Source organism: Dama dama, chromosome 29, assembly GCF_033118175.1.
Source record: "Dama dama isolate Ldn47 chromosome 29, ASM3311817v1, whole genome shotgun sequence".
Classification (NCBI taxonomy): Eukaryota; Metazoa; Chordata; class Mammalia; order Artiodactyla; family Cervidae; genus Dama; species Dama dama.
The window spans coordinates 69,565,046-69,584,827 of record NC_083709.1 but is presented as its reverse complement, the minus strand read 5'-3'; the positions used below and the strand labels follow the sequence as shown (position 1 = coordinate 69,584,827).

The 19,782-nt window shown below is 53.3% G+C and overlaps 1 protein-coding gene across 7 annotated transcripts in view; it reads left to right on the top strand.

Moving 5' to 3' along the window:
- TBC1D2 (TBC1 domain family member 2) overlaps positions 1-19,782 on the top strand; it is a 45,795-nt gene that overhangs the window by 22,359 nt on the left and 3,654 nt on the right. For 5 of the 7 annotated variants that reach the window (XM_061132249.1, XM_061132248.1, XM_061132252.1 and 2 more), the window contains 5 exons: positions 6,277-6,651; positions 11,085-11,195; positions 12,860-13,053; positions 14,410-14,886; positions 19,092-19,212. In XM_061132249.1, coding sequence (XP_060988232.1) covers positions 6,277-6,651; positions 11,085-11,195; positions 12,860-13,053; positions 14,410-14,886; positions 19,092-19,212 — 1,278 coding nt within the window. Of the gene's footprint in view, positions 1-6,276; positions 6,652-9,149; positions 9,311-11,084; positions 11,196-12,859; positions 13,054-14,409; positions 14,887-19,091; positions 19,213-19,782 lie in introns of those variants that run through there. The other 2 variants (XM_061132253.1, XM_061132250.1) reach the window with 2 other exon arrangements.

The following is a 19,782-nucleotide window of genomic DNA, read 5'->3' as shown; positions in this document are numbered from 1 at the left end:
AGGAAGAGAAATGTAGAATGCAGACATCTACATTCTGTGCATCTTCTCCCATCTTTCTAGGAAATGTGGGTGGCCCTTCCTCTTGGGCATTAGTTATTGTCAAGTGAAGTGAAGACCTAGTGGTTGCCCCCAGTGGTTCTGCAACCCCGGAGGATTCTCCGCTCTTCAGTAAATGAGGCAAGCTCTTGGACATTAGTAAGGGCCGCCCAGGCTGTTGACAGCTCGCCTACAGCCAACCTGAAAACATCAGGGGGAAGTTGCTCGAGCATTAGAGAATCTGGACTTTCTTACCATGCACTTTCCTGGGACAGAGAGTGGGAGGAGATTAAGTCCTGGGGCTGAGCTTTTGCCTCAGGGAATGAGTGAATTGCATGCTCTCCGACCGATCTCCCAGATGCACTTCAGTCTAGTGGGCGATTCAGCGCACAGGCCTTTAAACAAGACGGCCTGGCCCTGGGCAAGTTCCCTAACCTCTCTCAGCCTCCACTTCCTCCTCTGTAAATGGAGCTATCATCATGTTTTACTGAAAAGGCCTGTGTCAACACTCACAAAACCCAGTACCTGGCACCCAGCATCTGCCCCACACATGCAAGTGTGGTCATTTTGGCTGTGACTTGGGCATTCCCTGCCCTCCCTGCTGATTCCTTCCCGCACACACCCCGAGGGTCTCTGGGAATTCTACTTGTGGGACAGAGGCTGTCCTTACCTTTATTCCACATTTGGAGCGGGGACCCCAGTTTTACCAACTCTGGGGTTTTGCCTTCAACCCAAATATCAACACCAAAAAGAGGAAGGAGAGGAGGTGGACTCTTGACCCGGAGATGAAACAGAGGAGGCTGGCACCATCCTGGGGTGCCCAGTGGTATCCCAGGCACTCAGAAATGCTGCTCAGAGAGCAACTCTCCATCTGAAACCACCTAAGTCTAATTCTTCAGCTGCAGAAAGAGTCCACTGGACTTCCTGGGCCTGGAGCTATAAGATACCTGCTTGTGTCTCTTCAGTGGGGAGGTACCACCTTCCTGCCTCAGGCTGTAAAAGGACCCAGGACCTGGGGGGTCTTATCCTGGCTCAGCCAGCCAGGCAGACACTGCCAATAGCTTTGGTGATTGTTAGAGAGTTTGCATCTCAGGCTCTGCTGGCTGCTCTAGAGGGCACAGAGTTCCTTGGCTGTCCGGTACATGGAGGAGGTGTGAGCACAGGTCACCGCTGGTGTGCAGTGCGGCTCCGGCGCTGTCCCCTTAACTTACAGCAGTTATCCTTGCCTTTCCTGACAGACACCAAAGTCCTGGGAGGCTCTGCATGCCCATGACCTCCTGGGCACCAAACCAGGGATCAGGCTCTGGAGTCTGCCTCCAGAGCTTCTGCCCTTTCCACTGCACCCTGTTCAAGGGGCTCAGAGGAGGTGGGTGACTTGCTAATGGTCACACAGCTGGAAGAGCCAGGCCTTGGGCACTGGTATCCTTCCCCAAGTCCAGGACTCCTCACAGCCCAGCTGCCTCCTCTATAGTCTCACAGGATAGCCCCGTGTCAGTCACAAGCACCGCAACTGCTCTTCAGGAGAAATGAACACACTTCCTGTGATTCCAATACCCATGAGGCCATTACCCATCCTAGGCCCCTGCAATGCTGGCCCCAGGGGAGATCTGGACTCTGGGAGGTGTCCAGAGTTCACCAGGCCGCTTTGGCCCAGTGAATCAGGCTTTTAGAGTCGAGAGCCTTGCACCTAGTCTGAAGGCTGTCTGCTCCAGTAGACGGAAGGCTGGCCACTCTTGGTGGTAATGTTGGCCATCTCTTGGCTCCTAGGCAGGGCGAACTCCTCCTGGGCCCTGCCTGGGGCCAGCTTAGCGCTTTCAGGATTACTTGGTGAAGGCGTGTAACTCGCTTAGGAAACTTGGGTGGAGCAAAGTGCAACCTCTCACTTCCCAGAACTGTAGCCAGAGACTTAGGAACACTGGTCCTGGGGTCACAGAGGGAGGGTTGAGAGGGCCCCTCCAGCACTGAGAGATTGAGAGGGGTGTTTCAGCATGGGGAAGGACGCTTGCCACACTTTCTCTCATCCTTTTGGTGCCTCTTGGTGGCGTAGGACCATTATCTCTGTTTTACACATGAGAAAGCTGAGGTTCAGTTTTCTGAAACACCCACATTAGGTCCACCTTCATGGATCTGGAATGGGAACCGAGGCCTCTGTAACTCTGAAGCCAGTGCTCCTTCACCTACTCACAGCTGGCCCTGAGCCCCTTAGGGGTAAGAGGATGCCCAGTCCAGTGGTCTTCCTGCAAGCACTGTTGGACCCACCCACCTTGATTTTAGTGAGTGATGAAGGTATCAACTCGTTCATAAGATAAATGATTTATTGACTTTTATAATACTTACTAAAACAACAACTTATTACCCATTGTTAAAATCTAAGGTGGACCAAACAATGATTCAATTAAGAAATATGAAAAGTATCACTCAGCCAGCTCTTCTAAGCCTTGGTCCTAAGGCCTTGCTGGGGATTGTGGGAACTGGAAACAGGCCAGGTGTCCATCCTCGGGGTTGAGATGAAGGGCTTTGTGTGATCCATACAAGGAGTACTCTTGAACTGTTGCACATGAGTGTTGTTCGATAATGACTGACCTGGAGAGCTGCTTTCACGTGTTGTAAGGACAAAAGCAGCTTCAAAATGGGATGTTCTAGCTTTTCTTTTTGTTTTTAGTATTTCTATTTGATGTATATATGCGTTTTGGTGACTGCCTTATTTCACCTAGCATAAAGTCCTCAAGGGTCATCCATGTTGTAACATGTAATAGGATTTCCTTCCTTTTTAAGACCGAACAGTATTCCATTGTATGCCACATTTCATTTATCCATGCACCATCAGTAGACAGTTGGGTTGTTGGCACCTCGTGGGTTTTGTGAATAATGCTGCTATGAATATGGGTTATTTCTATTTTTAAAGAAATCAAAAGAAGCATTTCTATGCAAAACCCATTAACTACACATCATAGAAGTCAAAGGTCTTAGGACTGGAACTGGGAGCCCTCTGCTGTAGCTGCAGTTTCCCCACTCGTGGGGATCCACCAGGTCCCTTTAGTTCTCTGCTTTCTTGCGCATCAGTCTCCCCATGTGACAGTGTGATAACGGGACCAGGTGGCCTCCCAGGGCCGCCCAGCCTGCAGGTTTCCCAAATCCATGACCCACTCTGCTTCTCCCCTCACTTGCTGCTCTGGCTCCACTATCTCCGGGTCCCTTTCTTCCTGTCTCATTCTGGTGCCCGGATCCTGGCATGAGAGGACAGACTCCTGGCCTGGTGTTTTGGTTTTGGATTTTGAGAGCCAGATGTGGGAAGCGGGAGACAGCTGATGCAATGAAATGGGCCTCAGAGTTGACTCTGCCAAACCTGGGCGACATACCCACCCGATTCAGAGACTAGGGCAAGTCCAGGCGGTGGCCTGTGTGGGGTTAACTCACCAGGAAGTTACCCAGGGTAGCCTCCAAATCTCAGCTGAAGCAGAAAATGGTCTGGGCTTCTCAGTTACCCGCAGCCGCAGGAATGCTAATCTCTCTTTGCACAGCCCTGGGAAGCTGAGTTCTAAAAATTCCTAACATTCCGGTTTGGTTTGCCCTCCCACCCCACCTTCCCGCCACACCCAGGACCTGCAGCTCCATACCTGTTCTTTCATTCAACTGAGGCTTTGCCTAAGCAGTTGGCTCAGCCCCATCTGCAAAATCCTCTCAATCCTCAGCTCCCTCCATCTGCCCCGGGTCTCCCACCTGCTGCTTGACCTTCTCTGGGCCTCCTCTTTCTTCAGGATCAGTTTAAGCGGCTCCGCCTTTCTATGAAGTGTACTGGTCGCCCCGCCCCCTGGCAGCCCTGCCTCCACCCCAGAGGAAAGTCATTACCCACTGCCCTGTACCCCGGGAGACACCCCTGCTTCCGTCTCTCGCAGTAAATCACTCCACAGCAGTGGTTCGCCTTTGCTCCCACCAGCCTCTGTGGCCCTTGAGGGTGGGAACGGTGACTGGTCCCTCTCTGGGCCCCAGGGCCTGGCATGGGGCCCGGCACTGAGTGAGCAGCTGATACAGGTTAGATGGCCGGATAGAAGAGAGAGAACCAGAGAAGGGACCGTCAGTAACACCAAGGTTTCAGAAGTTGTGTGCTAACTTGGTCTTATCACTAGCTTCTCAAATGAAGTTATGATTCGGGGCAGTTCTCCTCCAAAATGGAATTGTTCTTAGCAAACCACCCTGTCCAGCCAGTCATCTATTTTAATGCTTTGGCTCACATACAGTTAATGTGTCTCCGGGGAACCACGTTTTCCCAGGAGAGACTGGCACGGAGCATGGCAGTGTGACCTTGAGACCCCAGCTGCAGCCTGAGGTTCACAGGAGGCTGCCCGCTGAGCTGCCTGGTTTCTGACATCCTGGTCCTGGCCCTGGATGAATTCATATCCCGGCCTTGGGGCAGAACAGGTCTCCAGTGCTGGGAAGGTTGGAAGCTCAAAGGCACAGGGAACCAAACCTTGAATGCTCACTTCACTTGAATGAATCTCGTGGCCCTGCCAAGAACTAAATCAAGGTCTGTTGCTTCTGAACTCCGTGCTGCTTCCTTGCACCAGCCTCACAGGCATCGTTTGGCGGGCAGAGGCGTGCACACAGGTGGATTGAATGAAGCCCCAGGCGTTCTGGCTTGGTGTGAGGATTGCCAGCATGTTTTCTCTCGAATGCCGCCTCAACTCGATTGGTAGTGACTGCGTGGATGCCATGTTCAGAAGGATTCTGAGGCCCCGGCTAGGGTTAGCAGGAAGGAGCACTGAGACTGAGTGCTAACGTCTGCCTCAGGAGTGAGAGGGAGGAGCCGTGCCCAAGTGCCCACCGCTGCCTCTCCACCTTCAGTGCTGACCAAGCACAGGGCTCAGTGGCGGAAAGCCTTGGGATTAAATTCCCCTCTGCTGGGCCTCCGTCTGTTCATTTCTGAAACAGACATGTGTTAGGGTACGGGTAGAAGCCTTAAAGTATTGTGGCTTATAACATATTGGAAGTTAATTTCTCCCTGACACTGAAGAATCCAGAGTGACGTGCGCAGTTCTGAGCTGGCAGGACAACTGTGTCGTCTTCAGCATGCACGTTCTGCTTGTGAGCCCAACGTGGCCACTTCAGTTCTTGCGACTTCCCAGGCAGAAGGAAAGGGAACCAGGCCAGGGCAGTGTGCATGCAGTGGTTTGGAAGGTATGACCCAGAAGCTGCCCCCAGCATTTCTCATATCCCATTTAGGCAGAATAATCACTTGGCCACATCTAGCTATGAGCTTGGCTGGGCAATGTAATCCTTTGCTGGGGATCCATGTGTCTAACTAAAACTCTCTTTTTTAAAGTATTTATTAATTTTTTTGATGGCTTCCCCAGTGGCTCAGACGGTCAAGAATACGCCTTCAGTGTGGGAGACTCAGGTTTGATCCCTGGGTTGGGAAGATCTCCTGGAGAAGGGAATGGCAACCCACTCCAGTAGTCCTGCCTGGGGTTGCAAAGAGTCGGACGCGACTGAGCACATTGCTGCTGCTGCTAAGTCACTGCAGTCGTGTCCGACTCTGTGCGACCCCACAGACGGCAGCCCCCCAGGCTCTGCCGCCCCTGGGATTCTCCAGGCAAGAACACTGGAGTGGGTTGCCATTTCCTTCTCCAGACTGAGCACACACACACACACACACACACACACACGTACACTAATTTTTTTCACTTGGCTACACCAGATCTTAGTTGCAGCTTGCAGGATCTTGGATCTTTGCTGTGGCTTGCTGGATCTTTAGCTGCACCTTGCAGGATCTAGTTCCCTGACCAGGGATTGAACCTGCACTAGGAGCTTAGAGTCTTAGCCACTGCACCAGCAGGGAAGTCCCTAAAATTCTTTTAAATAGAAAGAGAGAATGTGGGTGCTAGAATGAGATATCCCAGGAGATGATGGTCTTCCCAGGTGGTTCTAGTGGTAAAGAACCCGCCTGCCAGTGCAGGAGACATAAAAGACACAGGTTTGATCCCTGTGTCGGGATGATCCCCTGGAGGAGGGCACAGTAACCCACTCCAGTACTCTTGCCTGGAGAATCCCATGGACCGAGGAGCCTGGCGGGCTACAGTCCAGAGGGTCACACAGAGTCGGACACGACGGAAGCACTCAGCGTGCAGGAGATGACGCCCACCACCTCCCAGGGCGTTTAGAGCTGGTGACGGTGTACGCCTTGCCTCCGGCACCTCACAGGCCGTCCCCGAGTTCACGGGGCGCGTCTCCTTTCCCACGCAGGAGCTGGTGAAGATCCTGCACAAGGCGCTGGAGGCAGCCCAGCAGGAAAAGAGGGTGTCCAGCGCATACCTGGCAGCCGCCCAGGACAAGGACCGGCTGGAGCTGGTGCGCCACAAAGTGCGGCAGATTGCGGAGCTAGGCCAGCGGGTGGAGGTCCTGGAGCGGGAGCGGGAGAGCCTGGCGCAGACGGCAAGCCTGCGGGAGCAGGAGATTCAGGAGCTGCAGCGGCACGTGCAGCTGCTCCTGGACAAGAATCAGGCCAAGCAGCAGGTCATCTGCAAGCTCTCCGAGAAGGTCACGCAGGACTTCATGAAGGCCCCGGAGGAGGCCGGCAGGGACTTTCTGAGCCAGCAGGAGAAGATGGAGCACCTGAAGGTAGGCAGGGCCCTGGGCCCCGGGGAGGACGCCGATCTTGACCCCAGGGGTTTTCTAGGTGGAACTGGGATGATCCTTAATCCTGGAGCATTCACATTTGAGACAGAGGTTGGTGAAAGTGTCGCTGCACGCCCCCTTACTTTCTTAACCAGAGGACCCAATGCAGCTTAACGTTTTCATGATACCCTAAGCTGAAAAGTGAACGTATCTCTAAATTATCAGAGTAAAGATGGAAGAGCCCACGATGGAGTCAGAACTCCTAAGCACTCTGGGGCCAGCCTGGTCGGCTTCCGTCGGTGCCATATCGATGTCCTTGGAAGCCACCGAGGCGCCCAGTGGCCCTCGTCAGCAGTCCTGCATACAAGCGGCGACCTGTGCTGCTGTGACTTGGTCACGATGATGATAGCAGTCGGCACCCCCACACACAGATTGTTTTTGGTGAGGCGTCCACCATCCCAAGTGCTTTTTCTACATCACTCCATTTAATCCTCGCACCAGCCCTGGAAGGCAGCCACTTACGTGCTCCCCACGTACAGATGAGGATGCCAGGGCTGTGAAAGGGGAAGTAGCTTGCCCAGGGCTGTGTGGAGGAAGTGAGGGGACTGACCCGGGTTCCAGCTCCCTTCTCTGACCTCTGTCCGCTTTGCTGCCTTCCCGGTGCTTCTAGCCGCCACTGCCATCCCTTTCTCACCCTCGTGCAGGCCGTGTCTCTCACCCATCTCCCAGGGACCACTTAGAGCTCAGGAGGTGAGGACTTTATGATAGGTGTGATGCCTGCCACAGGCCACAACCTCCTCCCCGGCGGGTGGTGACAGGGGCTGGGGACTCACAGCCTGACACTCACAGCCACATAAATATACTTCGGATTACCACGGGAATCCCAAACCATTAACTCAAAGAACTGCTCTTGGTGGGGGTCGGAGGGGGTGACGGGTGGCAGGCGTAGGAAGGGGAAAGGAAAAAAGAAATAAAGAAATGCAGGAGCTTTTGAGAAACCAGTGGGCATGTGGTGCAGTAGCCACTGCCCAAGCTCTGAAGTCAGGCAGACTGCCTCTTACTAGCTGTGTGACCTTGGGCAAATCACCTCGCCTTTATGACATGGCCTAGCCTGTCTACAGTTGCTAGAAGGATAAAAGATGACATGAAACCCAAATTTCTTGGCCTTTCTTTTTCATCAGGAAAAAGCACATAACCAGTCTCTGAACCTTTTCCCTTATTTGGTCTAAAATCAGAGATTCTTTTGAGTTTAAAAGGAAAACAAAATCTTTCAAATGCAGATGTAGCTAGGTTGTTAGAAAGCTCTGAAGTGAAGGTCGCTCAGTCGTGTCCAACTGTTTTCAATCCCATGGACTATACAGTCCATGGAATTCTCCAGGCCAGAACACTGGAGTGCGTAGCCTTTGCCTTCTCCAGGGGATCTTCCCAACCCAGGGATTGAACCCAGGTCTCCTGAATTGTAGGTGGATTCTTTACCAGCTGAGCTGTAAGGGGAGCCCTGAGTCCCTCACAAAGTGGTAAAAACTGCTTCCATCAGATCGCTTTCCTGCTCTGCTCCGCCTGCCAAGTGTCTTCCTCCTTTCTGTGCCCATTCTGCGGGAACCCACTGTTGAGGCCCCAGTGGAGCAGCATGGGGGTGAGAGAGATGGACTTGCGCAAGCTTGGACTCACCTAGGAGCCGGAATGCGCCCCTGAATTTGCATGTCCAGGAGTATGTCACTGAGCTCAGAGATGCAGAGACTTGGTACGACTCACATCTCCCATGCTTACATTGACGGCTGCTCCTCCAAGGTTGTCAGAAGGCCATCAGTCCTTCAGCTGACACCCTGCAGGTGTTCTATGCTAGAAAGAGTTGTCCGTACTAGACTCCCTTAATTTTAGCCTTTGGGTCTCTGATCCAGGAAAAAATAGAGGATCCATCAAAACTCCACTGTCTGTAGTTTTGGGGACAGAACATGCTCACATTTCCTGCTTGCCCTTGTGGTTGAGGACACTCAACTTTGAGGAAATCCCCCCTTGTTGTCAAAACTGTCAGCGCGAGAACAGAATCACTGACCTCCTGACTATCAGAGCTTGGCTGGCAGGGTCAGCCATGTCCTGGAGAGGAGGAAGGACTGATCCAGGGTCACACCACAGAAGGGACAGGGCTACAGCCAGACCCTGGGTCTCCCCATGTCCAATCTACTCGCTCCCACAGTAGCACCAGGGCTGGTCTACACACCGCTTCCAAAGAGGAGTCCCGGCCCCCTCGGCCCTGTGAGCTCAGGTGGGCAGACTCTTCCTCCCTGTCCCTCTCCAGTTGTGCTCTGCTCATGTGCTCCCCTGGTGACGGTCGCGTGGCTTTTCTCCTCTCTGAGGTCTGTCTCTCCTTCCTACAGTTCTGAGCCGAGAAGAACACTCAGGCTCGGGCAGCGAGTGGACGGGAAGGCACTGCCCGGACGCCGCCCCCGGACACCACCAGGCCCGCAGCTGATCCACGGGGCACTCGTCCCTGCCCTCCTTGTCTGGGACTGCAAGCAGGGCACCCTGCGCAACACGTCCCAAGCCTGGGAGAGCCCCTGGACGTGAACCGGAGCTCCTGGGCTGGGAGGGATCGGGGTCAGGATGGCCTGTCAGCCGTGAGCATGTGACCCGTCCCTGTGGTTGAAGTGCCACAGGCAAGGTGTGCTGTTCTTAACCAGGGCCTGAAAGAGACGGGTGGCATTTCAGGGGGTTCCGAGGCGCTCCAGTACCATAGTCTTTTATGTCTCAGCACAGAAAGAATTCAACCAGACGCAGAGTGATAGATAAGGAGTGATCTATTGAAATAGGACGTTTGTGAGGCTTACAAGAGGCCAGGTGAGAGAGTGCCATGCTTGAGAGCTTACTGGGCTACAGTTTTATAATCAAAAATATGGCGAGGGAGAAGACCTTCTTTGTCTTTCTTGAGAAGACATCATGCTTCCATCATCAGCTTCTCCAAGTTGAGCTTGAGAGTTTTCTTGTCCTTCCATGGTCAAGCTAGGTCCACAGATTATTGTTTTCTATGTGTGCAGAGAACATGTCCTAACTTATTGAGCTCACTGAGCAGGCTGTGGTCTCAGGCCACCATTGTTTTACTACCTGGGGGCATGTCTCATGCTTCTATCGCATGGATTGGTTGCTAAGCAAGCCTGCTTGGTTTTGTGGTTAAGCAAACCTTCTTTTCCAAGTAATCACTAACTCACAAGGGTCTGCTATGATTTTTCTATTTATAATCCCCTAGTGGGACTTGCTGTTTTTTTAATTTATTTATTTTTAATTGAAGGATGATTGTTTTACAATATTGGTTTGATTTCTGCCAAACATCAGTATGAATCAGCCATAGGTGTACATATCTCCCTTCACTGTTAAAGCTCCCTTGCGCCTCCCACCCTTTCCCGCCCCTCTAGGTTGTTACAGAGCCCCGGTGTGAGTTTCCTGAGTTATTAATTATTTAATCACCTACTTTGTCCCTTCACTCTGCCCCTATCGGTCCTATCCAGTCACACCTGCAGCAGTCTCTCACACTCACCTACAGCCAGCCCAGTACAGTTTTTTGAATGCAAGAGAAAGGGATTGAGTTTCAGCTAGTAAATGCCCTGGAATCACGTGAGCATGTGGTCCACTGCTTCTGCAGAGTCCTTCCAAGCAGAGTGAAGATGGAGCCAGGGCTGTGGTGGCCGGGGTCGCTCTTACAGGCTCCTGCTTGACCCTCTCAGTGGCGGCCAGCTTCTCCTTGCCCCAGGCGGGAGGACTCATGCTGCCTCCAATGGACAGCTGGCAACAAGGAGAACTCTCGGCTTAGGGATAAGCCTCACAGATTTATTCATGAGAGAGGCAAACCAAAAACATCTAGGGCTCAGATGGAAAAACAGCCACAGGAGAAGGATTATATCTAAGTTATGGTAAATTCACTTAATGGTATAGTCATTGGACATCAAAACTCATCTTTAGGAAGCTTCTGTAGAAAGAAAAATATTGACAAAGTGACACTAAGTAAAAAATTGTCACCCAAAATTGCTCAATATGATCCACCAGTATGTGACAAAATATGTTTATTTAAAACACAAGCACTACCGGAAGGGTTGCTGTTTTGCTCTTGTAGCAGGGTACACATCACCTCACTGAGCTTGTTGAAACTTGCCCCTTTTACAGAAGAGGGACAGAGTCAGAGTGACTCAGTGGGCCTCCCACCCAGGAACTCAGAGCCAGGATTTGGACTCTAGGCTTGATGCTCTCTCTCCCATATCTCACTGGTGTCAAGATTAGAGACGGGGACTATCAATATTTTTTTTTTCTTTCAGAGTTCCTTTTCTGTTTGCCAGTATTGGGAATTATTGGAAATTTCTGAAGGAAGTGTTGGCAGCACATCTGAGAGTGAGGACCAGGGAGATGGTTCTGGTGCAGCCCATTCAATGCTCTGCTCTCTTCTTCAGGATGACATGGAAGCATACCGGACCCAGAACCGCTTTCTCAACTCTGAGATCCACCAGGTCACAAAGATCTGGAGGAAGGTGGCTGAGAAGGAGAAGGCCCTCCTGATGAAGGTGAGGGCTGGGGGCCCGGGTCTGGGCAGCTCTGTCTCCGGCCACCCTTCCCGCCCACTCACCCCCTCACCACTGTCTCACTCTCTCCTCTTGATCCGACTGCTCGCCCTCCGGACTGCGCCCTTGGTGAGCTTTGTCCACATGTCAGAGATCTGTGCTCTGCTGCCTGCCGCTTCTGACCACGGGGTGAGAGGAAGGGGCAGGCAGCCACCGTTGTCCTACCTCCCCACTTTGTAGCAAGCCCTGGCCCCCGTCTAAAGTAACTGCCCAGGGATTTAAAGGACCAGCAGCCTTCCCCCCCACCCCCTGCCAACTTCATACTTCTCTTTTTCCCCTTTTGGGAGCCAGGTATTGCCTATATATTCCAAAACAACTGCAAATGTGGGGGAAATTAGAAAGTGACTACACATGTCCTGGGAAAGGCGCAGAAAAGACCTAAGAACTTAAGTTTGTACCTCAGGCTGCCCTTGAGGTGTAAACAGTCAAAACAAAAACAGCAAACCCTAGAGTAACAGGGGGAATCTGATCTCCAGAGTTACCACTGTCAGCTTTAACAATATAGTGGCTAGTTATTTTACAAGCAAAAGCGCGTTTATTCAGGACTAACCAGAGGAGTTGCAACTTGGGATCCATGAACTGTGGTGAACTGCAGGCAAATTCAAGGAACAGGGAAGGGAAACTTGCTTTTTATAGGGAAACGGGAAGGGTTAGGAGGGACTGTGATAACCAGAAGGTCCACTAGAGGAAACTGGGAGCCCCAGGTATGGAGGCTGCCCGTTGGTTGGACTGCTGAAGTCTCTGCTTTTCCTGCTGGAGAATGAAGCGGAGGCGCCTGCCCGTCAGAGATGTAGGTGTGCGCTTCTTCCTGCTTGGAGGGGTCAGTGCTGCAGGTGCCAGGACCTGAGAGGTCCCCATACAGGCCTGACCGGACTCTTCTCTTCGCTGAGCTTTCTTTAATTCATCCCACCCCACCTTATTAGGTTCAGATGTTCCATTTGCAACAAAACATCCCGAGGCATCCTGAGGAACAGGAAGATATGGGGGCAGGCAGATGGGGAATGTGCAGTGTGTGCCCCAGGAGGTGGGGGAGAGGTGGTGTGCTGGAGGACTAGAACAAGCCCCCCAGGTGACGTTAGAAGGCACGAGGGCAGTGTCCAGAGCTCCACGTCCATCCCCGGGGCACTGCTCGGGTGTACCCCCTACCGGGAGCCTGCTCTGGGCCAAGTGCCCTGCAAGGGCTTCAGATGCCTTGGCTCATCTGAGTCACACAGGAATTCTGAGGCAGAGTCTGTTGTCCAGTGTTCGGATGAAGACACTAAAGCGCACAGAGGCTAATAATTCCGCTCTGGTCACCCCGCCTAGGGCTGAACTAGGACGGGACTGCAGGCCATGTGAGGGCCGGTGCTGCCCCTGCCCACCTCTCCCCTCGTGTTTCTGAGTCCAGCTGCAGCCCTGGGCCTGCTTCTCTCGCCTGGAGCCCTTTCTGCCTTCCTGTAAACTCCTGCATTCGGGGCTCCTCTCCTGTTCTTCATATGAGTGGCAGGGGTGGCGGGGAGCGGTGGGAGGTGAGAGCTGGAAGAAGGGCTGGACTGCCTAAAGCGGTCCGGGGCTCTGGCCCGAGCCCAGCCAGGCGGCCTGACCACCGCCACCCCTCCCTCCCGCAGTGCGCCTACCTCCAAGCCCAGAACTGTCGGGTGGAGAGCAAGTACCTGGCGGGCCTGCGGAGGCTGCAGGAGGCTTTGGGGGCGGAGGCCGGCGAGTGCTCCGGGCTCCTGAGGCAGCTCATCCAGGAGGCGCTGCAGTGGGAAGCCAGCGAGGCCTCGGCCGAAAGCGCCGTGCTCAGCCCCAGTGCCGTCAGGTGAGCCGAGAGCAGGGCTGGGTCTGCAGGCCCCGGGTGCCGCCGGCCACCCTGCTGCCCGTCCTGCTGACCGTGTGTGAGCGCTGCCCACCCCTCACCTCCTTGGAGCTTCAGACAGATGAGCGTGTGGATGGGATGAACCCCATTTTATAGCCGAGAGGCCCTGCAGGCACAGAGGCGCAGGCCCCGCCTGAGGCCACACAGCGCGTTAGTGTAGCTGACATGGGCCTGGCTCCCGAGTTCTGTTTTCTTCCCGCTGCCCCAGACTGTCTCCCAGAGATCTTTGTCAGAGAGGGGAGGAGGGGACACAAGCCATCTGCCTCCTCTGAGCCAATCCTTTGCTGAGGACAGTGGACCTGGGCAGTTAAATAAAACAGAAGGGGCTGTGGCTGAGGTCAAAGGTCCCTAGAGGCTGGGTGGTCCAGTGGCCAGCACCCAGGCTTTGGAGCCGGATTTGGCTTTCTCACTGTGGAACCGTGGAAAGTCACTTTACCTTTCTGAGCCTCCTACTCAGCCTCCCTAAGGCGTAGGCTAAGATCACCAGCTTCGCAGGATCGTGAGGATTAAATGAGACAGCACAGGCAGAGCACGTAATAGGGGCAAACGAATGCTGACTGGTGAGAGGCTGTGTGGGGTGGGTCTCTGCTGCCTGGTCCTGCTGCTGCTTGTGCTGCCTGCTCCCCGTCTGGCCTCGGGCTTCCTGGCTGCGGAAGTGTGGCTGTCCAAGGGTAGTACAGGCCTCCTCGGACCTACGGCTTCATGGAGTAATAAGAGGGTTCTTTTTTTTTAATACTTATTTCTTTGGCTGCATCAGGTCTTAGTTGCAGCATGCAGGATCTTTGTTGCATTCTGCGGGATCTCCCATTGTGTCGCACAGACTCTAGTTGTAGTGCACACGCCCCAGAGCGCACAGGCTTCATTAGCCGCAGTGCATGGGCTTAGCTGTTCCACAGCCTGTGGGATCTTAGTTTCCCAAGCAGGGATTGAACCCACGTCCCCTGCATTGCAAGGCAAGTTCTTAACCACTGGATCACCAGGGAAGTCCCGAGGGCCCTTTATATTTGCACAGAATGAATGAGCATATCTCATTTAGCACTTGCTATGTACCAGGCACTGTCTAGCCCCTAGCAGTTTACATCCAAGGATCTCACTGGGTCTCCATGAGGCAGTGCAGAGGCCCCGTACCCACTGTGCAGAGCAAACAGGTCCGGAGCACTGAAGCGGCCTGCCCGGAATCACATGGCCAACCTACAGTAAAGCCCCGCAGGCTCCCTGCCCGGGCCCGCGCTCTCCTCGCTGCTCCTTATCTGGGGAAGGGCCTTGCAAAGTGTCGCTGACCTGGGCTTTTGCTGGCAGTGAGTATGACGAGTACGGCTTCCTGACGGTGCCCAGCTACGAGGTGGAAGACCTGAGGCTGCTGGCCAAGATCCAGGTGCTGGAAGTGCACTCCCACCAGCTGCTGGCCCACGAGGCCGTGCAGCGGCCACTGCGGGAGCGCTGGGCCGCCCTGGGCGAGCTGGCCCCCTCAGCAGAGCTCAAGCAGCTGCTGCGGGCGGGCGTGCCCCACGAGCACCGGCCACGTGTCTGGAGGTGGCTGATCCGCCTCCGCGTCCAGCACCTGCAGGCCCCCGGCTGCTACCAGGAGCTACTGAGCCGGAGCCAGGCCTGCAAGCACCCTGCTGCCCGCCAGATCGAGCTGGACCTGAACCGGACCTTCCCCAACAACAAGCACTTCACCTGTCCCACCTCCGGCTTCCCTGACAAGCTCCGCCGGGTGCTGCTGGCTTTCTCCTGGCAGAACCCCACCATTGGCTACTGCCAGGGCCTAAACAGGTAAGCTACGCGGCCGCAACCTTCCAGGGCACCTCTCTGTCCCGCTGGAGCCACCCAAGGAGCCAGGGAGGTCGAGCAGACGGGCACAGGCAGTGGCAAGAACAAGTTGAAGACAGAGTTGGGCCAGAGCCCCAGGCTCCTCGCCCTGTGCCCGCCCCGTGACGCGTCCTCGGGGTGCTGCCGCTCCCACGGAGAGCACGCGAGAGGGCCGCTGGGGTCGTGTGGCCCGCTGCCGGCTCCCGTCCTGCTCACTGCCTGGGTCAGGGGTCATGGCTTTGAACAAAAGCCACTCGGAGGAGCCCAAGGAAAAGAGATTTGTAGATGTTCCAGAGGGAGCTCCCGGGAGTCGGGAGAGGAAGCAGAGCCGGGGGCAGACGGTCATTGCAAGCCACAGCGACCGCTGTCTCTAGTGGGGCCACAGCACAACCCAGGGCTGCCGTTCGTGCCGTCCCCTGAGACTGTGCAGCCCTCCCTGGAGGTCTCTGACCCCTCGTGATACACGGCGGCTTCCTTCTCTCAGCAGACCAGCCTCACTCATTCTGTGGATATTTCCGGCCCATCAGGACTGTCAGAACAGAGACCTTAGCCCCTGAGTCAAGGCTTTCAGCAGCCCACTTGTTGACACCCTCATGTCGCAGGCCTAAATTCCCAAAGGAAGGAGTCTGGCCCAGCCTGGATTAATTCTGGTTCAACAGCAGGAGACAAGGGATGGTAGGGTGGGGCTGGGACGGGGTGACTTGGTAGGGCCGGGGCTCCGGCCCAACTCTGTCTTCAACATGTCCTTTCGCCTGCTTGTCCCTGTCCGTTTGACCTCTCTGACTTCTTGGGAGGCTCCAAAGAGACAGAGAGGTGCCTTTCCAGTACTGTGGGGAGCTCTCAAGGCTGTCCCCATAGAGGTGGCCTAATCTCAAATATTTCCTAAAGCAAGTTTTGGTTCAACTTAATTTAAACACATATATACTCAGACAAAATTTACATAAGCCATTCATATATAAGCTCTTTTTTCAGAATAGTAAGTGTATGCATTTACTTAACACCAAATAAATATTCAGAGTGTCCCTACTCAAATTGGAATGGTTCCCAAAGGTAGCTGTTTTTAATACCTTTTTCCCAGCTCAGATTGGCTGAAACTGAGGATTTGTTGTTTAGTTGCTAAGTCATGTCCCACTCTTTGCGACCCAATGGACTGTAGCCCGCCAGGCTCCTCTGTCCATGGGATTTCCCAGGCAAGAATACTGGAATGGGTTGCCATTTCCTTTTCCATGGGATCTTCCCGACCCAGGAATCGAACCTGCATTTCCTGCACTGGCAGGCGAATTCTTTACCACTGAGCCATCAGGGAAGCCCTGTACATGTACAGTTTCTGGGAATTCAGAGTTAAACCTGAACAATAATGCCCTTGGAAACTTGTTCAGATTTCACACTACTCTAAACATCCGCTATAGGGGATGTCCGTAGAAATTTATACATTTATTCATTCAGCAGCTGAGCAGAAACATGCTCACTTATCTGTTTGAACATGTTAAAATTCAGAAAGAACAAACCTTTGAATCCTCTTTAAGATGAGATTTGAAGGGAGCTGAAAGCTGTGAGATTAGTATGAATGATTTGTACATTTCATGCAAAGGTCAGGTAGGAGCTAAGGCTTAATGAGAGCCTGCTGGATGCCAGGTACATATCTGATGTCATCTAATCCTCAGGAAAGCCCTGAGAGGTAGGCGTTGGTGCCCACATTGCCCCTCTGACACAGAGAGTGTCTGAGAAGCTAAGGAACTTGACCTGGGTCTCACTATGCATAGGGGCTGAGCCAGCTGCTAACCCTGGTCTCCAGCCCCCAGACCTGGTCCTTCCTACCGTCTGCCCATACTCACAAAGGGAGCTGTGGCAGAGTGTGCTGAGAGCACGCAGAAACTTTTCTTCCTGATCAGATTTAACTTTTTTGAGAGCAAGAATGGGGTTAGCCACATATGAGTTTTGGAGTCTAATCTATGCTGAAGGAGCAGGGGGAACTTCCCATAGCAGGAAGGAAAGAAGCTTCTCCCAGGGTGGAAAGAGGCTGCACAACGGCTGCTGAGGGCTGCAGAGGAACAGCTGAGACCAAGGCCTGAGGAATTTCTTTACTTTCTTTGAACGCTGTATTTATTGGCTTTTAGGCAGATATTCATACTATTGCTTTAAACAGAAGGTTATTTGTACAGTCCATGGGATCCCAAAGGAGTCGGGCATGACGGAGCGCACACGCGTGCACACACGTGCACACACATTTGTAATAGAGCCTGTTGAAATGTGGAGAGTGTGCTGTATTCTCTCAGAGGCCCTTCACATCTGGCCCCTTTCATTTGTCTGAGCGCTGCTATCCATTAGAACTGCATGTGTGGCATCTCAGGAGGACAGAACCTGCTTATATGCAACAAACCCAGCCTGTTTAGAGCAAGACAGATATCATAGTAATGATTTAATGCTAATTCAGAACAAACTTTTAAAATTCGTTTCTCTCTAATATCTAAGTAGAGCTATTTAAAGTATTAATAGTTTTTTTCTTTCCCACATCACCCTCCTTTGCAGACCTTCTCAGGCCTGAATGTATTCAGCTGGAGTCTGGCTGTAGCCCCAAGAGGTTGCTAGGCCCCTAGTGAACACCAGCAGCCTCTCATCACTGACCATTTTCTCCCCACCGGTTTTAAGTGTAAACTCAACAATCTGGAGTAAATTCACAGCATTGTGTAGCTATCACCACAATTCAACTTTAGAGCATTTCCATCACCCCTAAAAGACATCTTGTACCAATTCACAGTCACTTTCCACTCCCACCTGCAGCCCTGGATGACAAATCTTCCTTCTGTTTCTGTGAGTGCTCTTGTTGTGGACATTTCATATGCCCGTCATATGATGTGTGGTCATTTGCATCAAGCTTCTTCCCCTTAGCATGTTCTTGAGGTTCATCCTTGTCATACCATATGTTTTGTTCTTTTTTTACCAACCTACTTTCCACTGCATGGATATGCCACACTTTGAGTATCCACTAACCAGCTGATGGGCGTTTGGATTGTTCCTACCTTTTGACTGTTACGAATAACGCCATGAACATTCCTGGGCAATGTATTCTCAGAGTCACCCTGGGGACTTCCCTGGCGATCTAGTGGTTAAGACCTGTGCTTCCACTGCAGGGGACACAGGTTCGATCCCTGGTCAGGAACTAAGATCCTGAATGCTGTTTGGCACAACCAAAAAGACAAAAAAAATAAAGGATTCACCCTGGGTGAAATCTGCCAGAGAAGGAGAGAAAATAGTGCTTCTTCCAGGCAGAGCACTGGGGAGTTTTCTCCTTTTTACCCACGGTCTCTAGAGCCTCGTGGTAACTCTGGGGCAGAGGGGAAGCAAAGGAGATAGAGAACCCTGAGCCCAGAGCACCTGGTAGGTGCCAGACAGTGAGCAAGACGCTGGTGTCTGTCTCCTTCACGCCTCACAGACCTGGGAGGGGGAGACTGTTAGCCCCACTTGACAGGTAAGGAGAGTGAGGCTGGGAGAGATTAACATGCTTGCCGAGGTCTCAAAGCCCATGAATGTTAAGATGAGGGTAGCTAAACCTGATAAAGTGATCTCACTGCACGTTAGGCACCGTGCATGCCTGCAAAGTCACTTCGGTCGTGTCCGACTCTTTGCGACCCCATGGACTGTAGCCTGCCAGGCTCCTCTGTCCATGGAATTCTCCAGGCAAGAATACTGGGGTGGGTTGCCATGCCCTCCTCCAGAGGGTCTTCCCAACCCAAGGATCGAGCCTGCGTCTCACGTCTTCCACGTCGGCAGGTGGGTTCTTTACCACTCGCGCCACTTGGGAAGCCTATTAGGACTGCGCTAGGCAGTTCGTGTGCATTTACTCTTCATCCTTGTATCAGTCCTGTGATTATTACGAGGCTGAGGCTCAGAGAGGGTAAGTGCCTTGCTCACCATCACGCAGCAAGGAAGCTACAGGACGGGCATTCACACCCAGGCAACAGGACTCCAGAGGCCCTGCTCTAAGATGATCCCCATTGCTCCATAAATCCACTAGGTCATCCTCTTAAAAAGCATGTTCATCTCGCCCCAGTTTCTGGGAACACCAGCCTGGTTAGGGAGTGTGGTGGGGAGGACACGCCCCAGGGAGCTGCACCTGCCCCCGTGTGACAGCCGCAAGTCACTCCAGGCCTCCTTTCCTCCCGCTCCAGACTGGCGGCCATCGCTCTGCTGGTCCTGGATGAGGAGGAGAGTGCCTTCTGGTGTCTGGTGGCCATTGTGGAGACCATCATGCCAGCCGACTACTACAGCAAGACGCTCTTGGCATCCCAGGTGAGCGGGCAGGGAGAAGATTGGGGGCCATGCAGGCTGGTGCCGCTGAATTGTTCCTAGGAGCCAATGAATCTCTGAATCAATGAATAAACCCTGCTCTGGGACTGCTGTGATATTCCAGTGAGCTGATGGCCTTGAGAATTGTCAGGGCCCTGCCCACACCATAGGATGCTGTTACTCCAGTGAGGACATTATGTTATGAGAGACAGCAGATATCCTAGGGAAGAGAAGAGGAGAAAATCTAGTGTAACTTGGTGTTTGCCAGCTAAGAGTTTCAGAAGAGAGGTCAGGTAACAAGGAAGCTGGGACTTGGGAGGGCGGGATGACCGGGATGCTTCACACGCTCACATAATCACCTATTGAGAAGCACAGCTGCCTCTGTCCCCTCACAACCCCTCCACCGCCCTCTGGGCGCAGGCCAGCCCTGGGGTCAGGCAGAGCTAGGGTCAGAACCCGCCCCTCGGCAAACAGTCTTGTGCCCTTGGCAGGTGGCATCCCCTCTCCGAACCTCAGGCCTGCCTGCTTCTGAACGGGAGTAGCATTGCTTCCTGGGATTGTTGAGAGGTGTAA